Source organism: Salminus brasiliensis, chromosome 21 (genome assembly GCF_030463535.1).
Source record: "Salminus brasiliensis chromosome 21, fSalBra1.hap2, whole genome shotgun sequence".
NCBI classification, from domain to species: domain Eukaryota; kingdom Metazoa; phylum Chordata; class Actinopteri; order Characiformes; family Bryconidae; genus Salminus; species Salminus brasiliensis.
This window is the reverse complement of record NC_132898.1, coordinates 31,178,979-31,203,302: the sequence shown is the minus strand read 5'-3', so window position 1 is coordinate 31,203,302 and position 24,324 is coordinate 31,178,979. Positions and strand designations below refer to the sequence as shown.

At 43.0% G+C, this 24,324-nt stretch overlaps 1 protein-coding gene across 2 annotated transcripts in view; it reads left to right on the top strand.

Annotated features, from left to right (window-relative positions):
• Positions 1-24,324, top strand: part of rassf5 (Ras association domain family member 5) — a 71,354-nt gene that overhangs the window by 15,289 nt on the left and 31,741 nt on the right. For both annotated transcript variants that reach the window (XM_072665870.1, XM_072665871.1), the window contains exon 2: positions 16,506-16,636. In XM_072665870.1, the coding sequence (XP_072521971.1) occupies positions 16,506-16,636 (131 nt within the window). The remainder of the gene's footprint in view (positions 1-16,505; positions 16,637-24,324) is intronic.

Here is a 24,324-nt window from a genome sequence, read left to right as displayed (position 1 = left end):
TAAAGGTGGCGGGGGGCTGGTCAATGATCCGCTATCCAGGCTGCATAAAGCCCCCATGGTTCTCGAATGGCCCAGTAAACAGAGCAGCCAGAGAGAAATGTGCCGGAGTCAGGAGTATCACTGTTATCACACAGTCAGCCCGATCACGACCGTCCACTGTGTTTACACACACTGCAGTGCAGGAGATTGACCACGGTGCTTCAGTAAAGATGTGGCCGGATGAGTCCACATGAGGCCCGTCACGTTTTTGCGTTTCTGTCCGGCGTGGTGCCGAAGGTGCGTGCTGTCCCGCACTGATCCCTCACCCATATCTCATCCTGATCTTCCTGTTCCACTGCAGCTGCCCTAAAAGCCTAGGCTCCCCTGAATGAATGTGATCTCCGATGCTGACTTCAGCCGGACGCTCCTGACAGGAGGCCAGGGAGATGAAAACTGAATTTCGCATCGATCTGGAACAGAGCTGTCTCTTCGAGTCAGCCGGGGAGAGCGACGGTGCAGTGGAGGAACCTAATGAATACAAACTGATCTGCTTTAGGGCGCGTTTAGCGGCCTCATGTCAACTCTCGCAGGACTCTCAGTCTATTCTGGCATCTCTTTCCTTCCCGAACGAAAACCTCGAGACGTTTCTTGTCCCAGATGCTTCAAGGTCAGACTGACGGATAGAGAGTCGGTGTCCCATATTAGTGCTTGTTAAGTGAGCTTGAAATACGCTGTATGTACGACCGTACTGCAAAGCCAAGACCCCTATAGTTTCGACCCTGCCTGACCACCTGACTTGTAGCTCCACCTTGATGGTGGAGACTGTAGGTGTTGATGTGTCCAAATATTTGTGGACACCCCTTCTAATAATGCATTTAGCTATTTAACTACTACCTATTGCTGACACAGATGTGCAGAATTACTGCCAATAGAATAGGACTATCTGAAGCAGATAAACCTCAACATATTGGCACCATGCCTCCTAATGCCAGGTGTGGGCAAGTAGAGGGGTATAAAGACCCCCAGCATTGAGCTGTGGAGCAGTGGAAGAACTGTGTTCTCTGGAATGATGGTTGGTGCTCCATCCAGTAATTTTGGGCGGTGAGTTTGGGAGTTTGGGATGAGGTGGAGTGGTGATCATCATCCAACATTCTGACCTTTCTGACAGTCTGAATACAATCAAATCCTCACAGCAATGCTTCTCCAAAATCTAGTAGAATGCCTTCCTCCCTGGACAGTCGAGTTACTCCAACAAAAGCAGGATAAACCCTTAATTTTTGGAAGAAATCGAGGAATGAGCAGGTGTCCTAATACTTTTGTCCATTTTTGCTGTTTTACTTTTTTACATAATTTAAATCTGGCTACTGTTTTTTGTATTATATCCAAATTTCCTGATGAATGGACCAATAGAAATGCTCTAAAATGACTTGGAATTCATTTTGTTTTACATTGACTTCCATTAAAAGTTTAGAAGGTTTTTTCCTTCTCCTGTAAAGTTAATATTGTGCAAAAATTAGATTTTTGCAAGACAGTCTTGGTCTGAATTCGCACAATTAATTAATTAACCCTCGATTCCAATGTATGTCAGCCTTTGGGCACCTCACACTGAAGAATAAACACTACTAATAAAAAAGCATTTTTTTATTGGTTAATTTGATCAATATTGGTTTTAATTCTTTTAAGCAATTATTGATCGTTTTTATTATCCGTATCCATATCATATGAAGCTTTTGCTTGTTGTTGTTGGTGGGTTTGGTCAGGCCGTTATTAACAGCGGGGCATATGGGATGACGTTACTGGTTTTCTCGACCTCTCTGGTACAGGACGAGGTTGGCAACGACAAGCCAATGTGCAATCCTCCCTCACACGCTGAGTCACCGCAGACGATGACACACGCAAACGAGCACAGTTAGTGTGAGAGAAGTGGGCAGGGGGAGATTTAGAGATGCCATTGAAAGGTCTTGGATGAATATTTCATGTCAGGGAGGGAAATTTACAAGAAGTTAAAAGTTCAGTGTCATTCCAAGCCTGACCTGAGGCCTTCGGTTCTGTCTGCAAAAGGATCTGGGAATGACTAGACTGCTCCGTGCAATCTGACTCTCTTCTGATTGGCTTGGCCTTGTTTTGTGCATCATTCAGGAAGCTGCCTGGACTTCAGTGTGAATGGGCGGGGCTAATCTGAGTTCTGAAATGTCTAAAAAAATAAATGTGGGTGGGGGAACATGTCTAAAGCCCCTCCTCCTCCCAGTCTAACGTCCTATAAATCCAATTTCTCCCTCGTTCACATGTTCACTACAGAGTTTCCACAACACAACCACCCCGTCACGTCCATTTAACTGTATTTCTAAGAGGCTGGGGTCTTCTCCCACAATGCAGAAGCCATCTATACTCTAGCACCAAGCTCTCAGAGGTCCCCTTTCCTCTCTGATAACATTTTAATTTGAGAAAGTGAGGAAAATGTGGATTTCCAGAAAAGTTTGTAGCTTAGCTACAAGAGGGTTGTGCAGTACGGTGATTTTGCTATGGTCGAGGGGTTTTAGTATTTGTTTAATATTGTGACCCTGATTTTTATTTATTAAGTGATAAATAAATACAATATGATGATAAAATTCACCAACATTCAATAAACAATTATTTACTATTAAATATGATTATCAAAAAACGCAATTAACAGTAGGCAGTGGCTGCTACGCAACATAAATATGGGCAGGTATTCCATGAGCAGTGCAATGATTTTTAATAACCTTCCTTAATACTGAATTCATTTGATTTGTGTGTCCGTTGGTGTGTACATCACATTTTCTATACCAGCTTAGAACGTGTCCCAAGCCAATCAGATTTTAGAACGGGCGCTGTCTATTTAATAATGAATAATGGAATCATACTAGTGCTGTATTGGTTACTGAAGGCACACTGATAGAGCTGAGGCTTCAGACTTCAAGGCCGTGATATACTGAGCCACCCCTGTAGGCCCCCCTCTGTTCCCTGTTCACTACAGGCCTACAGATCCCAACTGACATAAGGCCCCCATGATAAATGTACATGCTTATATTACAAGTGTGTATCTGTGTGTGTCAAATGCTGATAAGGTCCCCAACAAAGACTGAGGTGTTCAGAGTGTGTCCTACAGTGATGACAGCACACACACACTCTTTTGTACTGGGCTGCATTTAACCCTTATTAGCAACCAGTCAGGATTGTTGAGCTTCGTGGCTGAGGATACTGCTGGGTTGTAAAGCAAAGCTTCAATAGGAAGGCATTAGCATCCCCTTTGTCTTTTTATCTGAACATTTCCTACATTTTCTTTCTGAGCGCTCACTGTCGCTAGACCTTGTCAAATTAGCCGAATTGGGCTTAAGTGCTCCATCAGCAGCATTAGCTTCTGGCATTCTGGGGATGTCAAGCCAAAGCACTTTGTGTTACAGTACAGAACTATATAATATTAATAATATGAGTGAATGTATCTGGATATTTTATTATATAGCTTGTTTGCACTGTTTTAATAGTGTTTTTTTAATAAGCCCCAAGAAACACATTAATGCCATAGCCTTTAATAATACACACTTACTTAACTATATTTGCTCTGTAATGCTTTAAAATTTTGCCCCAACTGTTCAATAAATAATTACATTTATTATTCATAGAAAATCAAAATAAACAATAGGCAATTGTTACCAAACAACATAAAAGTGAACCATGAACAATGATCTTTAATAACTTTATTATTTAAATAATACAAAATTCATTTGATACAAAGGGGCCCAGCTTACAAAAGCCAATCCCAGCCAACATGCTTACGTGGGGCTCAGTTTTTTTTTATGGGACCCGGTTGGGATTTACAGCCCACCTTAGTCTCAGATGGGTCCCATCTAGGCCCAATGTGCAGTGTACAACCCAGATAGGGCCCATGCTTGGCCCATCCTTATCCCATCACTGACCCTGGTGTGCATCCATATGTGGGGCCCACGTGGATCCCCATAACAAAACCTTCTGGTTGCCAGTTGGGCTACACATACAGGTCCCACATGGGCCTGTTATCTAGGATAATACACAAGAGGGAGTGCTATAATAGAGCACCACCCATCTACCCAGCCGGAGAGAGAACAGCCAATTGTGCTCTCTCTGACTCCGTCCACTGATGGCAAAGCGGCATTGGCTCTGGATTCGAACTAATGACCCCCGGGCCATAGTGGCAGCATATTAGACCGCTGAGCTGCTCAACATGAACTTTTGCCACAATGTAAAGAACAACTGGCAGATTTACAGGATGTCAAGTGAGATTTTTTTCAGGTTAAACTTCTCTCTGTGACTCTCTGTGGTCAAAAATAAATAGACATGCTTCCCACGGCAGCTTCTTTTGATGAATATGTACCGATTGGAAAACAGCTAGCTCCCTAATCCACTACAGGGAACCCAAGTCACTGGGCAAGTCGTAGCATCCACAGATAACCAGATCTGTGTTAACCCCTTTAAACAGCCTGCTATGTCCTGCTAGCGGGCCGAAAGTGACCGGTTTGTACAGAAGTCCCTGTAGTTACTGAGTAATACACCTTAGTGTGTAATAAGAATTGGAGGGGTTAAGGGGTTAACAAGCAAAATGTAAAGGCCTGATTTGTAGCAAATCTTGCTCAAATGACTGAAGAAATGTTTAGCCAGAAGCTAGATGTGTTGGGTCGTCCCTGCTCTCCCCATCCAACGACACCAAAGACGCCCTGAGACCAGGGTGCATTTTTCACATGTTAAAAATACTAGCCGTCCCTTAAGCCAGGCAGTAAAACAGGAGACTGGAGCCAAAGGGAAAAGGGAAAAGGCTCAGAAATGCTGGGCAAGAGTTGCTAAAAATGAATGACAGCTTGTGGGTGACTATTTACAGCGTTACCCCCTCGGATTTCAATCATTATTAGCCGAGGTAGGATTAACGGGCGAAGGACAAGTGCAGCGTAGTCCTTGAGGGAATTCCATTTCCCGTCCCGACCCCGGTGTTTACGCCTTGCACTCTGGGTTGTGTGTTTTATTAGATCTTGTCTTGTGTTTTTTTGTTTTTTTTTACTCTGCCCTGGTTTCCTGTCCCACTGGAGACATTTCTCGGTGTCAGGGTTGAGCCAGTTTTTCCAGTGGCTGCTGCTTGGAGAGAGTGAAGCGAGCAGGAGAGGCACAGACGAGTAGGCTAATGGGGTTTTACAGCTTTAGAGGTATTGACAGTGTGTGTTTGTGTGTAGGCCTGGGCGAGTTATGGAGATGCTATGGAGAACTCCTAGCCAAGTAGGATGTTTGGGGCCAGTTTGGGCTCTGTTAGAAGGAGCACGCCGACTTTGGTTTTGGCTGCAGTGTTTACATTAGCAAAGCGGGGGGTTTACCCCAGGTGGGTTACAGAGATGTAGGGGAAGGCTGAATGGGAACAGAGCCGGGTTTGTGTCCGGTAGAATAGACCTGGGCGTGGGGGTTGCCCAGCCGGTCTAACAGCCCTCTAAGGTGAAGAGTTTAGCAGTCAAAGACCCGACTCACCAGCTTAGCTTAGGTCTATAGAGAACAAATGTCCTCATGCTGTAAAAAAAGAGATGATCTTAAAATAAATAAATAAATAAATAAATAAATAAATAATGGAATGATGGAATGTGAACTTGTGTATATATAAATCTACTCAATATAGCTTATCTTCATTATGTTGTTTATTAGTTTAGGTGATTTTATCTAAATAATTTTCCAGATCATTTAGCTTGTTCCAGGAATCTGTCTGGAAACAACAAGATAGCAACAAGATTTACAGCAGTGTTGTGAAAAAATTGGTATTTTTTGCTCATAGGCTCCCCCTACAGTTGCAGGTTATGCTTTATTTGGGCAAAAATGTTTTAAATCTGGGTTTTTTTGTAGGTTTGCAGCTTATTTTCTGTCGAGTATTTAGAATATAAAAATATTAAAATCATTTTATGGACATTATAAAGGCTTTGAGTACTAAAGGGTTAGCTAGGCCCCACAAAATGACCCAATATTTACAAGCCGTTGTTTATCGACCTCTCCACTAATCTCGTAGTCGTGACTTAGCCGGCAGTAGCGATGGGTTTATTTGAAATCGGGCCGATGCAAAAACGGTGAGCAGTGAGCATGTGTAGCCTATTCTCGCTAGCAACTCAGTCACGTTAAGCAGCCGGGCTGACCTTGATGCGTTTCTCAGTTGTCCATCTCTGAATGTTTTTCTGTGGCTTTTGCTATTTACATTTACATTTAAGGCATTTAGTAGACGCTCTTATCCAGAGCGACTTACAAAAGTGCTTTGCTATTTACTTAAGAAAAACCTCAGCTAGTTTTAATAGACTAAAACCTGGGTAAAACATGAATCCCCAGGCCGGATTTTTATTATCGGCGTGTACCATCGTACCGCCCAGCACTACTGTCACACCATACGTCCTGTACACAACAGCTGATTGAAAATGGAATTTAATGCCTCGGCTGTTTTGTCTTGGCTGACAGACGTGGAACCTGGCGTGATCTTCTGTTGTTGTGGTCCATCCTCCTCAAGGTTCTCCAGGTTCTGAGATGCATTTCAGCTCACCATGATCATACAGAGTGGTTATCTGAGTTACCGTAGCCTTTCTGTAGCTCACTTGATGTGTTTCCTTTATTTTGTCATTCTGACAAACTCTAGCGACGGTTCAGCAGATCTAGACATACACAAACCTCCACTTCTGACACCAACAATCACACCACAGATCATGTGAACACCACCTGAAACTTGATACCGCCGTGATTTTATGCATTGCTGCCACATGATTGGCTGATTTGCTACTTGCATTATTGAGTATCTGGACAGGTGTTGTTAATAAAGTGCTTGAGGAGTGTATACTTAGAGTACATGGTAAGCTAAACAGGGATAAACAGTCCACCCATCTTTCTGAATATTTCATTATGAGCTGGATGGAAATGCTTGCTGAGTCTTGGAACACCAACAGCTTGATGAATAGGCTTTAAGCTTCAGGGACACCAGCTGTTCTTTGGGAATAACCATCTTTTACGGAATAAAGAGAGAGCTGTGAGCCGTAGAAGGGGTTAATAGAGGTCATTCTTATTAAAGAGGTCAAGTTTAGCGCGCTCCCCTTATAGATTGTGCTGGACAGACAGCGGCGTTCTGTTGAAACCATTACGGAAACACTTTCTGCTAATTATCCAGAGCTATTAGTCGAGTGTACGCACGTGTGTTTGAGGGACATTTCGCAGTAATTCGACACTGACATGCGCGTTCCGACGGGCCGACACAACTCCCGCTCCAATTCAGGCCTAATTTGGCTTCATTAGCGCCACTGTGGCACATTCAGAGAGTTCAACTGCCCAACAAGACCTTCATTCAAGCTGTTTGTCCTTGCGCCACTTCGGCTTGGATTTATGGGAAAGGTTACAGGGTCGGGTTGCTGCACTTGGCAGGGAGAAAAGGGCCAAATATGTTGCTGACACGGGCAGAAACCAAGAGCGAAAGAAAGAGAGTAAGAGAGAGAGAGAGAGAGAGAGTCAGAGGTGTCAGCGGAAAAGCGTCGGTGCCTGGTGACCATCAGCTTCGGCTCTGATGCGGGAAAAATGCTGATGGAGAGAACGGGGAGAGGAGATCAGAAATGTCAGTGGGTGGGTGGGAGGGAGGTGAGCACATGGCACATGAGGAGGACAAGGAGCCATCAGAAATTTCCCCCCTTCCCTCCTAGAGAAACCCCCTGCATTCCACATACTACAGGGGAATTCGGCAAGTTCTTAGACCTCAAGTTCTTAGACCTAAACGGCTACTATTGTGGTTGATTTTATAGGGAAGTGAGATGTTGGAAAGAGAAGTGGGGTTAAAAGGGACTGGCCTGGGGGTGTATCAAAAACTGTAGAGCGTTGACCTTTAATGCTGAGGACATTTCTTACTGAAAGATCGAGGTTGTAAACCTCAGAGATTCTCCTTGGAAAGTCTTCTGACATCATTGTAAATTTTTAAATGTTTTTGGGGATTTGGGGACCCCTATGGTCAGCATGTGTAACTGCAAGCAGCTTGCTGAGCAACATTTATGCTCCTGCAGGTGCGCTGCGTGTGCTGCTGAGTATATTATCTGGGCCATGGAGGTCACCTTTAAATGTGTCTTCATGCTGAACAAGACTTTTTACCTTTTTGTTGTCTGTGTACCGCGGGAGCTTTCTTAGCATCTTGTACAGAAGGAAACCCTTTAGGATTTCCCTCTGGAAGGCTGGATTATTTCCAGGAACTAAAAAGTTTGTTTCTGTTTCTTCAAGCATTTCATTAGTTCTGTTATTTCATTTTCACCTTCAGGTTAGAAAAAAAGGGTAATTTTTTGGAGTACCAAAAAAAAGGTCAGATTTTTTTGCAAGGTCTTCTGACATCGTTGTAAGTTTTGGGGATTTGGGGACCCCTCTGGTGAACATGTGTAACTGCAAGCAGCTTGCCGAGCAACATTTATGCTCGTTCAGTTGCACAGCGTGTGCTGCTGAGTATATTATCTGGGCCATGGAGGTCACCTTTGAAAGTGTCTTTATGCTGAACAAGACTTTCGACCTTCTTGTTGACTTTCTTAGCATCTTATACAGAGGGGAACCCTCAGGATTTCCCTCTGGAAGGCTGGATTATTTCCTGGAACTAAAAGGTTTGTTTGTATTTCTTCAAGCATTTCATTAGTTCTGTTATTTCATTGTTTCACATTCTGGTTAGAAAGAATTTGGTAATTTTTTTGGAGTACAGGTCAGATTTTTAACGGCTATTTTTCTATTTTTCAATTAATCTATCTATTATTTTGAGGATTATTCAATCAATTTTTCTCCAAAAAAAAGTTCATTTGAGCATTTTTTCAAAATTTCTTTTATTTGGACACAACTATAAATTAAGATTTTACATATTAACGGCAAAACTGTAGGTTTACACACCAACAGTCAGCACTGCAGTGAGGTAGTGCATGTGATCTGATGTATTAATGCCATCCTCTACACCAAGAAATGCACTTAAACAATGGCGGAATAAAGTCATTGTATATCGCTGCTGTCCAATAAAAAAACCTGTATCTCAATCTGCATGGTTTGAACCCTGTAGCTGCTTCTGTACACTGTGTAAATGAATGGACCAATAGAAATGCTGTAAATGACTTGTTCTACATGTTTTTTACTGGACAGCGACGATATGGTTTATATGCAGTCAAGCCCAAAGTGCGCCAACACACCGTAGAAGCCCAGATTCCAGGTATTCTAAGGCCGCAGCAAACCAATAGATCACAAAAGCATTACACAAAGCTTCCCTACCATTCAGGCCGGTCCATACCTGCCTACTGTGGACGCAGGCCTTTTTTCAGGGCAGCAGTTCTGGGCACTCACGTTTTTTTGTGGTTGTGGGACCGTTTACGGCACAGAGTCATGCCACTTTTGCCCCACGCCGCCCTTCCCTTCCCACACACGCTTTCAGTACAGCTCAAAGAACCCGAGAACTTTGCTTTCTAGAAGATGGGAGGAAACTTTGTCTTCTGTATCTCGCAGTAAATGCTCGGGAGCCTTGCCGAAGTCCGAACGCATCGATTGCCTGAGAGTGCTTTTCCACACCGCAGACAGACAAGGTTACCTCTCGGCTTACAATGGCTTCGCCTGGCTCTGTCCCGGCAGACAGATTAATGGATTTTTCCCCTGCCTGCATCCTGCAAGATCCATGTTTCAAATACAGTCAAAGAGCCATTTCATCCCTGCTCATCTTCCGTATTACAGCCTCGTGCCAGTAATTAGCACTGTGGAGCCTGGGCCGAGGCTAAGCCTGATCCTCTCGACCTCCCCTCCCCTTCCCTCCCCTCCCAGCTTATCAGGTTAAAGAGGGCAGCAGGAAGCAGCAGGAAGATGGTGCATGTATGTGCTTAGTGTGCGTCATGCCCGGGGCGGTGAAGTGAAGTGGTGGGGGTTGAGGGGTGGGGTGTTTTGGGAGGTTTAGTTAATAAAGACCTCAAGGCCTAGTGGAAGAACTCTCAGAGGGACTATTAGAAATCCACATGATCCTGTTTGGGGTGTTGAACTGCACCTCCCTGGACATGGTCCTAAACAAGCATGCAGGGCAAACAGTCACACCTTCTAGACACCAAGGATGAACAGTTAGCAGATGCCAGAGCTCAAGGGTGGGGGGGTGTAAAGCCCCCCAGCATCGAGCTGTGGAGCAGTGGAAGAACTGTGTTCTCTGGAGTGATGGATGGATGGTGCTCCATCCAGTACGTTTAGGATGAAGTGGGATGTGATCATGTGATGACCGATGTTGTTGCTGAATGCAATCAAATCTTCACAGCAATGCTCCAAAATGTAGTAGAAAGCCATCCCTGGATAGTAGTAATACCCTTAATTTGGGAAGAAACAGTGAATGAGCATGTGTAATTCTTATTACTTTTTAGTATTTTAGTATTTAGTTTTAGTATTTTTAAATTGGTCAGTGAATACTTAATATGGGTGTTTTTTGTATTGGTACATTAGTACTTAGTATTTGTTAAATTAATAAAGTAGTACTTAGTATCAGTATGTACTATATTATTACATTAGTACTCAGTATTGGTATTTGTTATGTTAGTAAATTAGTACTTACTATTTCTTATATTAATATGTGTTATATTAGTACACTTTGTATTTTTATATTAGTACATTAGTACACTTTGTATTTTTTATCTTGGTACATTATTACACGTTATATTTTTATATTAGTACATTAGTACATAGTATTAGTATGTTATATTAGTAATTTAGTACTTAGTATAGATATTTTATATTAGTACATTAGTACACTTTGTATTTTTATATTAGTACATGATATTGATATTTGTTATATTAATACATTAGTACACTTTTTATTTTGTATATTAGTACATTAGTACATATTGATATTTGTTATATTAATACATTAGTACTTGGTATTGATATTTTTATATTAGTACATTAGTACACTATTTATTTTGTATATTAGTACATTAGTACACTTTGTATTTTTTATCTTGGTACATTATTACACTTTATATTTTTATATTAGTACATTAGTACATAGTATTAGTATGTGTTATATTAGTAAATCAGTACTTAGTATAGATATTTTTATATTAGTACATTAGTACACTTTGTATTTTTATATTAGTACATAATATTGATATTTGTTATATTAATACATTAGTACTTAGTATTGATATTTGTTATATTAATACATTAGTACTTAGTATTGATATTTTTATATTAGTACATTAGCACATAGTATTGGTATTTGTAAAATTAATGCATTAGTATTTTCATATTAGTATATTAGTACTTACTTAATATTGGTGTTTCTTTCATTAGTAAATTGGCACTTAGTTTTTGGTATTTTTAAGATTAGAACATTAATACATAGTAGTAGAATTTTATTAGTTATTTTAATTACTTAATTTACTACTAGTATTTATTTATTTTTTTATTCTAACGTACATTTCATTGTTTATATATTTCTCATTTGATTCTGGACGCGGTTTAAATGCCTAGACAACATCATGCCTCATTGAGTAAATGCTCCTGTATTACGCATTGCTGTTTAAGGCTGGCAGGAAAGGCCAGCCTGCTCATGATGTGATGTCTGTATGTGTTTCCGTTCAAAGTGTTAACCTGCAGCTTCATGCAAAAACACATTTATCAACATCCCATGCCCTATTTTTATCCTCCTCGAGACGGCCTCATGGCGATAATCTGGAGTGTTACCATTTCATGATTGAATTGCTGGCTTAGTAAGGCCTTCATTTCACCACACTGTGTTTATCATCACTGAACCGTTCATCTCCATCAAGAAACGCTCCAACGTAGTTTCCCAACGCATAGCTTAACGTTACACTTACTGAGCCGACAGTAGCCACTTAGGCTAGTTAGTGTCAGCGGGGGAAGAAAATTACTGTTTTGAACTGTCCCAGTATATACGCTCTTTACTGCACTGGTGTATACTGTGTCCTGCGTGACACTTCTTATATCGGTCTGTAGCGAATAGCATGGCATACTAGTGTGTAGAGAAGTCCAAATTAATGTTCATTAACATAAAAAGAAAAACATGTATAACAAATGTACATAAATAAGGATTTTGATTATTTTAAATCATTAAATCTGGACTTGCTTGTAAGTTTTAAGTGTACATGACCTTATACTGTACCTATCTATCATCACTGTCAGCCAAAAACCCTGAGAAAATCTCCAAAGTGGCAACTTTACAGGAGACAGAAAAAACCTTCCTAACTTTCAATGGAGGTCAATGGAAAAAGATTGAATTCTGAGTCACTTTGGAGCATTTCTATTGGTCCATTCGTTATGACATTCGGACACAATGTAAAGCACAACTGCCAGATTCACATTCTGTCAAAAATAAAAAACGCCAAAAATACAATGTATTCTGTATTGTCTCTGATAGGGACAAAAGTATTGGGACGTCTGCTTATTCACTCTTTCTTCTGAAATTAAGGGTCAAACATGAGGTGATCCTGCTTTTATTGGAGTAACTGTCTCTACTGTCCAGGAAAGAAGGCTTCCTACTAGATTTTGGAGGAGCATTGCTGTGAGGATTTGATTGCATTCAGCGACAAGAGCGTTAGTAAAGTCAACTCGCCCCATCCAGAAGTACTGGATGGTGCACCAACCATCATTCCAGAAAAGACTGGGGGGCTTTATACCCCTCTGGCCCATGCCTGGAATTAGTTACTGTAGCCCACAGTCCAGTCCAGTCCAGTGTTGACGTCCAGCTAACCCGATGTTGCTGAAGCTAAAGATGCGCTAGCCCATAGCTGTAAAGCTGTGTTTGTGCCTGTAGTTGAACTGCAGTGTCGCCATTACAGTGTTCTAGCCCAGCTGCTTTGGACTGTTGCTAAGGTTGAAGGTGAGAGGCAGAGCAGGACGGAAGCCCATCTCTCCTCTCCTCCCAGAAACGCATTTCCTGATCTAGGACCATGCTGTTTGCTTTGGACTCACACTTCACACCCATTCAGCAGTGACTGGTCACTGAGGTGACCTCTCTTTTCCGTGGGTGCTATCAGTGTTGGTGCAGGCACTCCCAGGCACTCCTTTAGTGTGCTGACCCACACTGCTCCTCTTACTGACATATCACTGTGTGTCCAGTACTGATAACCAACCAAGCACTGCTGTCAGCTGTATCCGTCCCCCAGCGTTGCCCATGCAGTGATCCTGTACACACACAAACCCCAGCTTTGGTAAGATGGTCAGTTCTTGAAGGTGATGTGTTGACGCTGGAGAAAAGGGCAAGCATAAGGATGTGAGCCAGAGCCACTTTAGACGACTGGGTCAGAACATCTCCAAAACATCAGGCTGGTCTTTTGGGTTTTTGTGGTCAGTGGTCAGTATCTACCTGAGGTGCTCTGGTCTGTGAACTGGTGACAGGGTCATGGGCACCTAAGGCCCTGTCCACCTCACGTAATCGTTTCAGGTACCACAGCACAACACCTTCAGAGGTCTGGTGAAGAACCTTGATGGTATGTGAAGGTCTAAAGAACCATTAAAGAACCATTAAATTGGTTCAAATTTACACTAACCTGAAGTGAAGGTACATTTGACCCGGTAAAAGGTTCTGCACATCTGTCTGGTACAGATACGGTTCTTTATGGAACCAAAGGTGATTGTTCTGTGGCACCGAAGAACCATTCGAGGCACCTTGCCAGTGTTTCTTCAATCGTCCAGACTTTATCCCTCCTCTTGCTACAATAACTGTTCCTATTCTTCAGAGAGGGCTTTCTTTTTCCACTAGGTTGTGGAACATTTGCTGTGAGGATTTGATTGTATTCAGCCTCAAATACAATGTGATGTGTTGACGAATCCAATTCATCCCACAGGAAGGGGATGGAACTCCCCTCACTCCAGAAAACACATAGACTTTGGGCTTTGTACCCATTTAGCTTGGGCACATTGACCTTTCTGTTGGTTACGCTTCGCCTTGGGGATTATACAAGCTGTTGGAGAGCATTTGAACACCTGTATCACCTGAGAAGAGGGGTGTCCACAAACTTTTGGACATACAGTGCATCAGGTCTGGGACCGATATGGTAAAATATATATATGTGGTGGTTTAATCTGAGGGCCTCAGAAGGCCTTTATATTAGTCTATCTATATTAGTTCCACTACATAGTAATAATGCTTTATAACAGTGTTATAACTGGAACAGATGTTACTTTTCAGATGTTATTCCATGCTTATTCATGTCTTATAAAGCCCCTATGTAGATGGTCTTCAAATAAATTGCTCCCAAAGGTCAAAAATGTGCATTGATGAGCATCTCGACCACATTGGCAGTGGTTTACTGCACGGCTTCAGTAAAACCCAGCTGATTCACTGCAGAGGCTCTTTCCTGTTGAAGTCTTGGCTAGTTGGATATGGAGCATATCCATAGCTGCAGAGACTCGTTGCCTTGGTAACCGCACAGTTATAAGTAATGAGGGAATGGGAGCCTGTGGCTGCCCTCAGCCTTGTGTTCTCTGCAACGTCTGTTTACAGTGGAGCTGAAAGCGCTGCTGTGATTCCTCTCGTATTGTATGTGTGAGGTTGGGAAGCTGGTCGGCGTTGACGTCCTGGTTTCCAGAACAACTCCCTTATAATTGTGAGTGAGCTTTTTGTTCTGTGGAATGGAAAAAGGCCCCTGATGGCCAATAATGGGACGACTTGCACCACCAGGGTAACCTATTGGCCTCCTGGCTGGTTACACCAACTGCATTAGTGATCTTCTTCAGCTGGTATCTGGGGGTTCTGGTGTTCTTGCACCATCTGGTGGAATAAGACCATTTGTGCACTACTGCACCTGATGAGGGAGTTTGGTGGATTGAAGAACTACCAAGCACCTGTTGTGGCATTTCACAAAGCTTAGGAGGGTGGGAGTACATTTTGATGTATCGACTGAAATGCATCATGTGATTTTTGACGATTACCATTTGGTTATTTGATTACAACTGGTACTTTCAGATTTAGCCACCAGGGGGAGCCAGCTCATAGATTTTTGCGCCCATGTTGTTAAAGGGGAATTCCACAGATTTCTACATTTCCTTAGAATTCAAACAACGTCTTTCAGAGAGGTTTAATGTGAAATCTTACCCACAGTGATGTCATGTAGATATCTGCTCATCCAGCTTCTCTTCGGAAACTCAAGGTATAAACAAACCCCTTAAACCCTTAAGGCCCTGCACGGAAACCCACACTCCATTACTTTCATTATTTACAGCAGTTTCATTGGCCCTCGAATTGAACCCTGTGGGACTCCAGGAAAGCTGTTAAGCTAAACAGCTGTACAGTAGTTGTTAGTACAGTAGTTTTTGCTTATAGACTTTGTCAACCTATGGTTTAATGTAGTAGCAGTAGCACTACTAACTAGAAAATGCTAGTGATACTAATATCAGAACATTTCTGTGAGATTTGATTGCATTCGGTCACAAAATTTGTGTTAGTGAAGTCATGTACTGATGCTGGATGGATGGAGTTCTGGGTTTCTGCATTTCTGTATTTACATGCATAAATTCTTAAAGCAATGTTGAGCAATCAGACCCTCAAATATTCACCATTTCATTTAATAGCTGTGAGGTAACTTTTTAAGAGGCATTAAAGGGGAATTCCAGAGATTTTCGAATACTGCATAATTTAGTGATAGTGATGTATACACAGTCTCAGAGTGGTTTTTTACAAAATGCTGATAACGGTAAATGAGTGGTAAGCCTAAAAATGTTGTACCTGAGTACTATTTTACCTTATAACACCCTGCATGTATCCCTCCACCATTGGAATGGATTATAAAAGTGCATTTTAGACCAAAATCTTGGGCCTAAACTACAGTAAAACATTGTAATCGGCATCAGGCAACATATTCATATCAATTTCAGTAGTAATAACTTTCTGGAAGGAAGCGTTTAGGAGCATTACAGTCTTTGCATGTCTGGTTCCCATCACCACCATTGTGAACAGTTCTCATATGCTAGGTTTCTTGAGAAAACAGTCTGCATGACCTTACTTACCTTTTAACCAAATAATTATTCAGATATTTGGGGTCATTGGTGGAATTCCTCTTTAACTACCCTAAAGGTTTGTTGAACTCTACATTCAGCATCCTTTTCCCCATAGATTAGTGTACAGATTAGTCTTAGGAAGGCTACAGCTGAAGGGAATACTGTTCAGCACTCTCGGTCAGCATGAGAGTGCTTGGCATTGTATAAATGCTGTCCTTAGACCACCTTATGCTCCAAAACCCAGAGCAAAGCCAATGACCTGTGGCTACATGAGTACAGTTTTTCATGCTGTGTTTGTAAGACATTGCCTATCCTCCTAGGGTTTGTTTATTTATTTATTTATTTATTTATTTATTTATTTAGAGCTGAATCACTATCTCTTCTGTCTGTGTGTGTTTTTTCCTGAGCGTGAGTGTCCGTAAATGCACTCCCAGATGATGCCGTCATCAGATGTCATCAGATTTAAGCCTTACTAAGTGTTGTCCTTTAGGCATCCTACATCACCAGCAATAAAATCTTGACTGTTTGTGTTTATCTCCATCCACCAGACTGCAGCTACACGTGTCACCTGGAGTGTGAGGGCCTCGTTCAGCTGGACTGCAACCAGAGTGACGGGCAAACGGAGAAGACGCCCACCGACTCCCCCTGCAGGCCATACTCCGCATCGTCGCCAGTGAAGGTAGGCTCATATGGAACTCACAGTAAATATGTGACCTCAGACCATGATATTGTAGTGGATTCACAATGCTATAGAAAATGAGTGGGTGAGAGTGGGTGAATGGATGTCTATGGAGTCTATCAGATATGGAGCATATCTGTTCCACCTGATGGACGACTGCAAACATGCCTTAGAAAAGCTTCAGAGTGGTCCAGTGGACTAAGGCCCAGAGGATTGCTGGTTCGAATCCCTGCCATCAGCAGCCAGAGCCCAGGAGAGCACAATTGCTCTCTCTCTGGGTGGGTAGATGGCTCTCTAAGATCAGAGCTGGCTACCCAGTGCTTTCCTCCGGTTTGGAGGAAGAGGCGGCATGTGTCAGTCCTCATCCTACCAGTGTCAGGAGCATTACATGTGGCTAGCTGAGACAGACTTGAGGGTGTTTCACAAAGACAGAAGCCCCAAAAATCTGTATTGTCCAGAAGAAGTTTCCCTTGGTCATTCGTCCATTGGACATGCTCGACTTTAGGCCTAAGTTAAGTATGTTAACTGAGAAATCCTGCTCTGTGCAAAAGGTTGAAGATTCCCGTCTAGCAAAACAGTGTTTATTTATTTTGCCTTCTAAATCTGAGCACAGACTCCCACCTCCCTTATCTCACTAATGTAAGCTCATAAAGTGGAGGCACCATCACCAAATGTGACATGACCTTTTGTGATTCTTAAAACTTTGTCAAAGTTGTGGAAAAGAAAAGACTGGAAGTATGGGGAGAACAAAACAGAAGGGGGTTTGGAGGCAGTTTGCAGGCTCCCGTTGGCTGTTCTGGACCGCATTAGCACATTCTTGAGTTTCTCTCGGAAGTTCTAGCTGTGGATGGCTGGAGGAACAAGGTCACTCTGGCCCCTAGTTGGGCAGGAAGCGACAGCGCCGAGGAGGAGCAGCAGGGGCCTGCCAGGACCCATCTCCATCCACATGCCAGCTAGCGTATTAAACTTGCAATGTAGTTTAGTCGGTTGCCATTGGCAACAGTAGAGAGGTGAAGGCCCGGGAGACCAGATTTTATTAGCTGGATTAGATCACGGTCATCTTCAGAAAGTTACTGTAGCGTTTCTCTGTGGTCCACACTTTCTTTAGAGCTGCCACTGCAGGACTGATCTCCTGTTAGGGACAGTTTTCTTTTACACTGATATGAATTTTGTTAGATATTAATTAAAGACCAAAAAAGGGATTGTAACTAGTACTTCTGATGGTTTAAATAAAAATATAACGTAAGTAAAAATCATGTTTTTGCCTTTGGGAGATGTTTGAGTAAAGCACAAATTTTTCAAAATGATGAAACTGCATTAATTACTATATACAATCACTTGCAAACAGCACAACCCCATGCAGGCTAATGTGACCTTCAACTTCAAACTTATTGGTGACACCAAAACCTAGAAGCAAAAGCCATATTTTACAAAAACCTGGCCCATGACCTCCTAAAATCCTGTGCTTAGGCCCACCAGTCAGTCCTTCACCCTCATAATTGCAGTCTTCCCATAATTAACATCAGTTTCATAGACCCTAAAATAGAACCCTGTGGGACTCCAAAAACATCCTGCACTATTACCAAATAATTTCAGCAGTTTCTGCATTATGATCAATTACAGAATACTAAACCTAGGGTTCAGAAGGTTCCAGCTACCTGATGACAGCATTTCCTGTACCTTGCTCTGACACTTCAGTTCATTTCTCAACATCAAATTCAGGTTAACACTACCAACCTTGTTCAAAACCTTGATGGGAACATCTCCTCTCTCCAGTATATACGTCTTGCCTCTCCTGACAGCTTCTATTTCAGCACTGTCAGTAATGAGAGAGAGCCCAGCTGGCCCAGCCCGTCATGGAGATTGAGCGCCGCTGAATGGAGAGCTGTCAGCTTTGGTCATTGGAATCGTTCCTCTTCAGGGCTAAAAGCCGCATTAACGGCCACATGCAGCAGGCGGCACTTCGCGCCATATGGTCTTTCTCACCTCTGTATTCATGTCTCTGCAATATCCCCTTGACAAATGACCTGGGCGACTCAACGTTTACGTTGCAGTATCTCAGGTCGCCACTAGAGGGAGGCCCTGTCTCTACCTGTAAATGTTATGCTTATTTGTGTTACTATTATAATGGATCCTTCTCGTTCGTGGTGATGTAAATCACCCGCCACCCCATTACATGAGTGAAACCTAATGGATGTCATTCAAAGCAGAGCATCCGAGTGCTTTTCTGAAGAAGTAACTCGATTAGCGGTACACAAAAGCTTTGGATTGGCCATATGCTTTCTAGATTGACATCATTGTGTTGGGGCTTTTAGGTCCACAGACTTCTGTTTGCCATCGCTGCTCATTTACCTGATCAGACGCATTAAAATGGAGCCAGTCTGGCCAGAACAGAAGATCTGTCACACCTTAATGAGATCAGATGCATTGTCAAATGGCTGGACAATCCCTGTGTAGCTTCCAGGAGACTAAGGCTTCAGCTCAGGGAGCCAAGTCATGTGATTTCCATAGAGTGAACAGTTCCTCATCATTGATGTCCATTGAGAGCAACAGTGGCTGCATCCCAGCGGTGTGGGTCTCTTGCATCCAGTGCCATGAGATGAGTTGGAGTGATGTTCCAACCAATGACTGTATATCTCATATATATGGCATATACTGTACATGGTCAGTGGTTGAGCCTCCTGCTCTCAGCTAGTAGGCTCTTGAGGCGAATCATACCTGCATAGAAAAACACAGCCAGTAGAACAGGACACTCTGGAGTAGCCTCATATGAGCCTGAGGTCACCATGCCCAATGCCAATCATTGGCCAGAAGGGCTGCGGGGGCAGTTGGTTTGCATTTTCTAGAGTGATGGAGCTCCATTCAGTACCACTGGGATGAGTCCAAGTGGTGTTTGAGGTCCATCACCAGTACCGGACCTCACTAATGTTCTTATGATTGAATGGTTCAAATCCTCACAGCAATCTAGGGTAAGAGTCGAGTCGACAGTCCAAACATGTTAAATACCCTTGATTTTGGTAGAAATGTTTAAATAAGGCAGGTGTCCACAAACTTTTGGCCCGGATGGTCTGGAACCTCTAAAAGCACTCCTTCACCTTCTCCCTCCCTCTCTCCCTCTCTGTTGTTTTGAGAGGGTGCATAATGTTCCCACAGAACGCTTTACCCTGATTCCCCTCCTATCGTGCGAGCACAGTCCTCCACCCTCTACTACCATGCCCTTAGCTACACACAGCACCGCTAGCCGAATTTAGCACATAGCGTCAGCATTAGCATCACCCCGCATGGCCTCTCTCCTAGAGTCTCTCCTAGAGCCTCTAATGCCTTTCCACTACCATTAAGAACACATTAGCAACTTGCTTAAATTCCCACAAGCCTTCATAGTGCTCCATTCCTCCACTCCTACATTACAGCAGCTGGGAGGCAAGCCAGGAGGCTGCTCGCCATCAGCAGCCGGAGTCAGAGAGAGCACAACTGGCCTTGCTCTCTCAGGGGTGTGTGTTGATGGCACTTCTTCCCCACATCACTCCAACCATGAAGATGTGTCCTAGTGTTGGGACCATTGCTAGTGATAAGCCGAGCGGTTAAAAAAAGGGGCGGAGTTATTTCCGGCTAGGTGGCGCTACAGGCTGCAGCTGCCTGTCTGGGACGCTGCCTTTCATTTACACAGCCACTCATCTTGTCACTGGCCCTCGGGGTTGGCCTTAGGGGTGGCCTTGGGGAGGCTGGATATTTAAAGAGCACATTCGCCCTCAGTATATTCTTTAAAAAAGAATAGGGGGCCAATAGGGGGTCGATGACAAGTGTGTGGATGCAGGGCTTAGTGAGTAGTAGGAGCCAACCAATGGCAGCGGCAATATTCATAATAGGGGTAAAAAAAATGGTATGGAGATTTTTAACCTCTAGGGGGCGCACTAGCCAGGGTTGGGACCGCATAAGTGTAATTTAGCAGCATAAAAGGGTCATTGTTGGACAAATTGGACACTTGTTTTTCACAAAAAACTATAAGGAGTATGTACCTGAAAATGTTTGCAGATAAAAATATTTATATTTTGCAGCCACTTTGGTTTAGGGCCCACTTGAACTGAAAAGCACCCATTAATTATGATTGCATAGGGTATAATATGTAATAAACAAACATTTCAGCCATGAAACACAGTCATTTTCGGGGCAGGATGAGCTCGGCTTAGTAAATCTGGCCTACAGTATACTGTGCATGTGTGTGTGTGCGCTCCCTTAGATTGCAGACTGCTTGCAGACGTCCAACAGAAATCAACACAACATGCCTGGGCTACGAGTACCACTGGGCTGAGTCCAAGTGGTGTTTGAGATCCATCACCAGTACCTGACCTCACTAATGTTCTTATATTTGAATGGTTCAAATCCTCACAGCAACTCATGGTAAGAGTCGAGTAGACAGTCCTGCCCTGGAGAGTTAGAGACAGTTCGAGACAGCAGCAAAGGGTTGTCAAACTTGTTAAATACCCTTGATTTTGGAAGAAATGTTTAAATAAGGCAGGTGTCCACAAACTTTAGGTCCGTTAATGTATGTATTTACAGACCAGTCAGTTGGGTCTGTTTCTGGTTTTGCTTGTTAAACAGACAGCTGCTGTGGCTCAGTGGTTAGAGCACTGGGTTATTGATCGCATGGTCGTAGGTTCAATACCCAGGTCTTTGTGCAAGGCCCTTAACCGCTTTGCTCCGGGGGCACCATAGCATGGCTGACCCTGCGCTCTGACCCTGGCTTTCTAAGCTGGGATATTTGTGTCATTACTATGTTGGACCTACAAGGCCTGGAACAGTAGCTTCACCCATCACCCTGTTGCCTCGAAGTCTTTGTCTTTTCTCGCGGCTCTGTGCTCACTCATTACCATCAAACACGACCCCACACCGTCCGTGGCTCCAGTGGGGAAGTTAGGAGACCCCCCCTGCTGCGTCTCTCTGTGTTCACTCCCTGCAGCATTGTCGCCTGGACTCACGAGCAGAGCAGCTCTACTCTTCCTGGCCTCCTTCGACCCTGTTAGCAGCCATCCCAGGCCCACTGTACTCTCTAGCTCAGCCAAACCACACTGTGTTCCCTCAACGTCCCCTCTGTGCCACTGATGATCAGGGCTCTGCAGCTGATGCTGAAGCTCAGGGTTTATATAACCTCTATATTAGTGTGATGTGTTCTTGTTTTGTGGCGAGTCGCTGATTTTGGTTGAAGTGTGGAGTCCTGAGGCGGGTCCACAGTGGGTCTCTGAGTCACGCTGGATACAGCTGAGGATCGATTTGGAGGATTAGAGGGAGCAAACTTGTTCTGCATGCATGTGGTTGCGGCCCAGCCTCATGTCATCGGACGTTTTTGGAGGTTGAGGAATGTGCCAAGACATGTTTGTGGTCCATAATGAGTTTCTTTAGTTTAGCACTGGAGCTACGAGGCTAATAGACACGTCTTTTAAACTCAAATTGCACGCACAGCTCAGCTGCAGTTTTTATACATAACTATAATATTAGAATAGTATATTAGCATGTTATGTTAGCATTAAACTAAGCTTTTATATTAGCATGAAACGTAGCTTTTATATTAGCATGACACTAACCTTTTATATTAGCATGGAACCAAGCTTATATTAGCCTGAAACTAAGCTTTCATGTTAGCATTAAACTTAGCATTTATATTAGCATGAAACATAGCTTTTCTATTAGCATGACACTAACCTTTTATATTAGCCTGGAACTAATCTTTCATATTTGCATGAAATTAAACATATATAAGCATTTTATGTTAGCATAAAACTAAAATTAAATTTGCATTTCATATTAGCCTGAAACTAAGCTTTTATAATAGCATGAAACAAAGTTAATATATAGCATGAAATTAATATTAAATTAGCATGTTAAATTAGCCTGAAACTAAGCTTTTATATTAGCATGAAACTAAAAGGAAATTAGCATGTTATATTAGCCTAAAACTAAGCTTTTATAGTAGCATGTATCCAAGCTTATATTAGCATGAAACTAAATGTATGTTAGCATGTTACGTTATGTTAGCATGACACTAAACTTACATTAGTGCGTTATATTAACATAAAACAAACCTTTTATATTAGCATGAAACTAAACTGATATTAGCATATCATATTAGCATAAAGTTAACCATGGTTCATGTTCCCACACTGGTTTTAATATTAACTTACTTAAACACAATATATTTAACTAATCTCAACTATTCCACTCATCCCTCTCTATTTTTATTCTAGTAAATGTCTTTCTCGCTGTGTGTGTGTGTGTGTGTGTGTGTGTGTGTGTGTGTGTGTGTGTGCACGCCCAATGCTATAAGACAGATAAGGCGTTTTGTAAACACATGGAGCATTACTGTTATCGTGCTAACAGGCTACGCTCGAACAGAGTGGTATTACTTTCTCCCTAACGGTCCAAAATGTCCCTCCCATTTTTGGGGGAGTGGCATCATCTGAAACTGCAGAGGTGTCGTTACACTTTAAGGAAGGTTTGAGAGCTTTGGGTGACTGTTGGTTTGTAATGTTAGCATAATGTCTAGAAAAGGGTTTTAGAAGAAAAGGAGGTTCTTTGAGAGGTTCCTTCACAAATGCAAGAACCTCCACATGTTCCTCAAGGATCTGATACTTTTAACAGTGTGTGAGGTTTACTGTGCCCTAAACCGGCGGCTTCCAGCTGCTTCCTCTGTGTGTGTGTGTGTGTCTGTGTGTGGCCTGATAATAATTTCCACTTGTCTGGTGTTAAATTAGCATGAAACTCAGCTGTGGAGGAACCTCTTAAGGTGCTTTGAGGAACCCTTTATAAAAAGGTTTTTTAGAAGAAAACAGTTCTTTGAAGCTTCCTCAAAGCACCTTGAAGTTTTTTTGAAATTGAAGAACCCCTAAAACGTCCTCTAGGAACTTTTACAAGATATGTTTAACAGTGTGTGAGTCAATGGGGTGTGTGTGGTACCCTGCAATGGACTGGCATCCTGTGCAGGGGGTAATCCTTCCTTGCGGCCTTTGACTCCAGGTAAGCTCTGGACGCTCCATGACCCTAAAGCTCTAAATAGTTTTTTTGGGGGGAACGATTCCTCTAACATTAATGCATGTAAATATAAAGGTTTTAATCTATAGAGTTGTGGGTCAGGCAGACTAAGGCACTGTCACCATGATCAGACCGGGTTCGAACCCCAGTCATGCTGCTAGCCATCAGCAGCCGAAATCCAGAGAAAGCGCAGTTGGCCTTGCTCTCTTCCCCCACATCGCTTCGCTACGGCGCTGGCTGTCACTGCCGTCTGCGGGCTGGTGGGCTGGTGTAGCCGGGTATGCGGCGCTTTCCTACAGGCGGGTTGGTTGGTTGCCTGGCGATGTTGCATCGGCGGCAGTATGAAAAGTGCAAGGCTTGACTGTGCATGTGTCGGAGGGGGCGTGCGTTGGACCGCCCTCACTAGTATCGGGGGCATCGCGTGCGGTATGGAGGGGTTGGGTCCAAATTGGGGAGAAATTGGTTAAAAAATCGGATACAATAAAAAAGATAATAATAATAATTGTGGGTCAATTCTATTGGCCGTTGTATAAACAGTGCCACTGTAGGTTCACGCTTGTCTGCGACATGGTAACGTATCTGAGGCTTCTTTTTTTGGCCTTGGACGAGTTTTAGTAAGCTCTAGTATAAACAGGCCACTCTCATATCTCATAGACTTCCTTTTT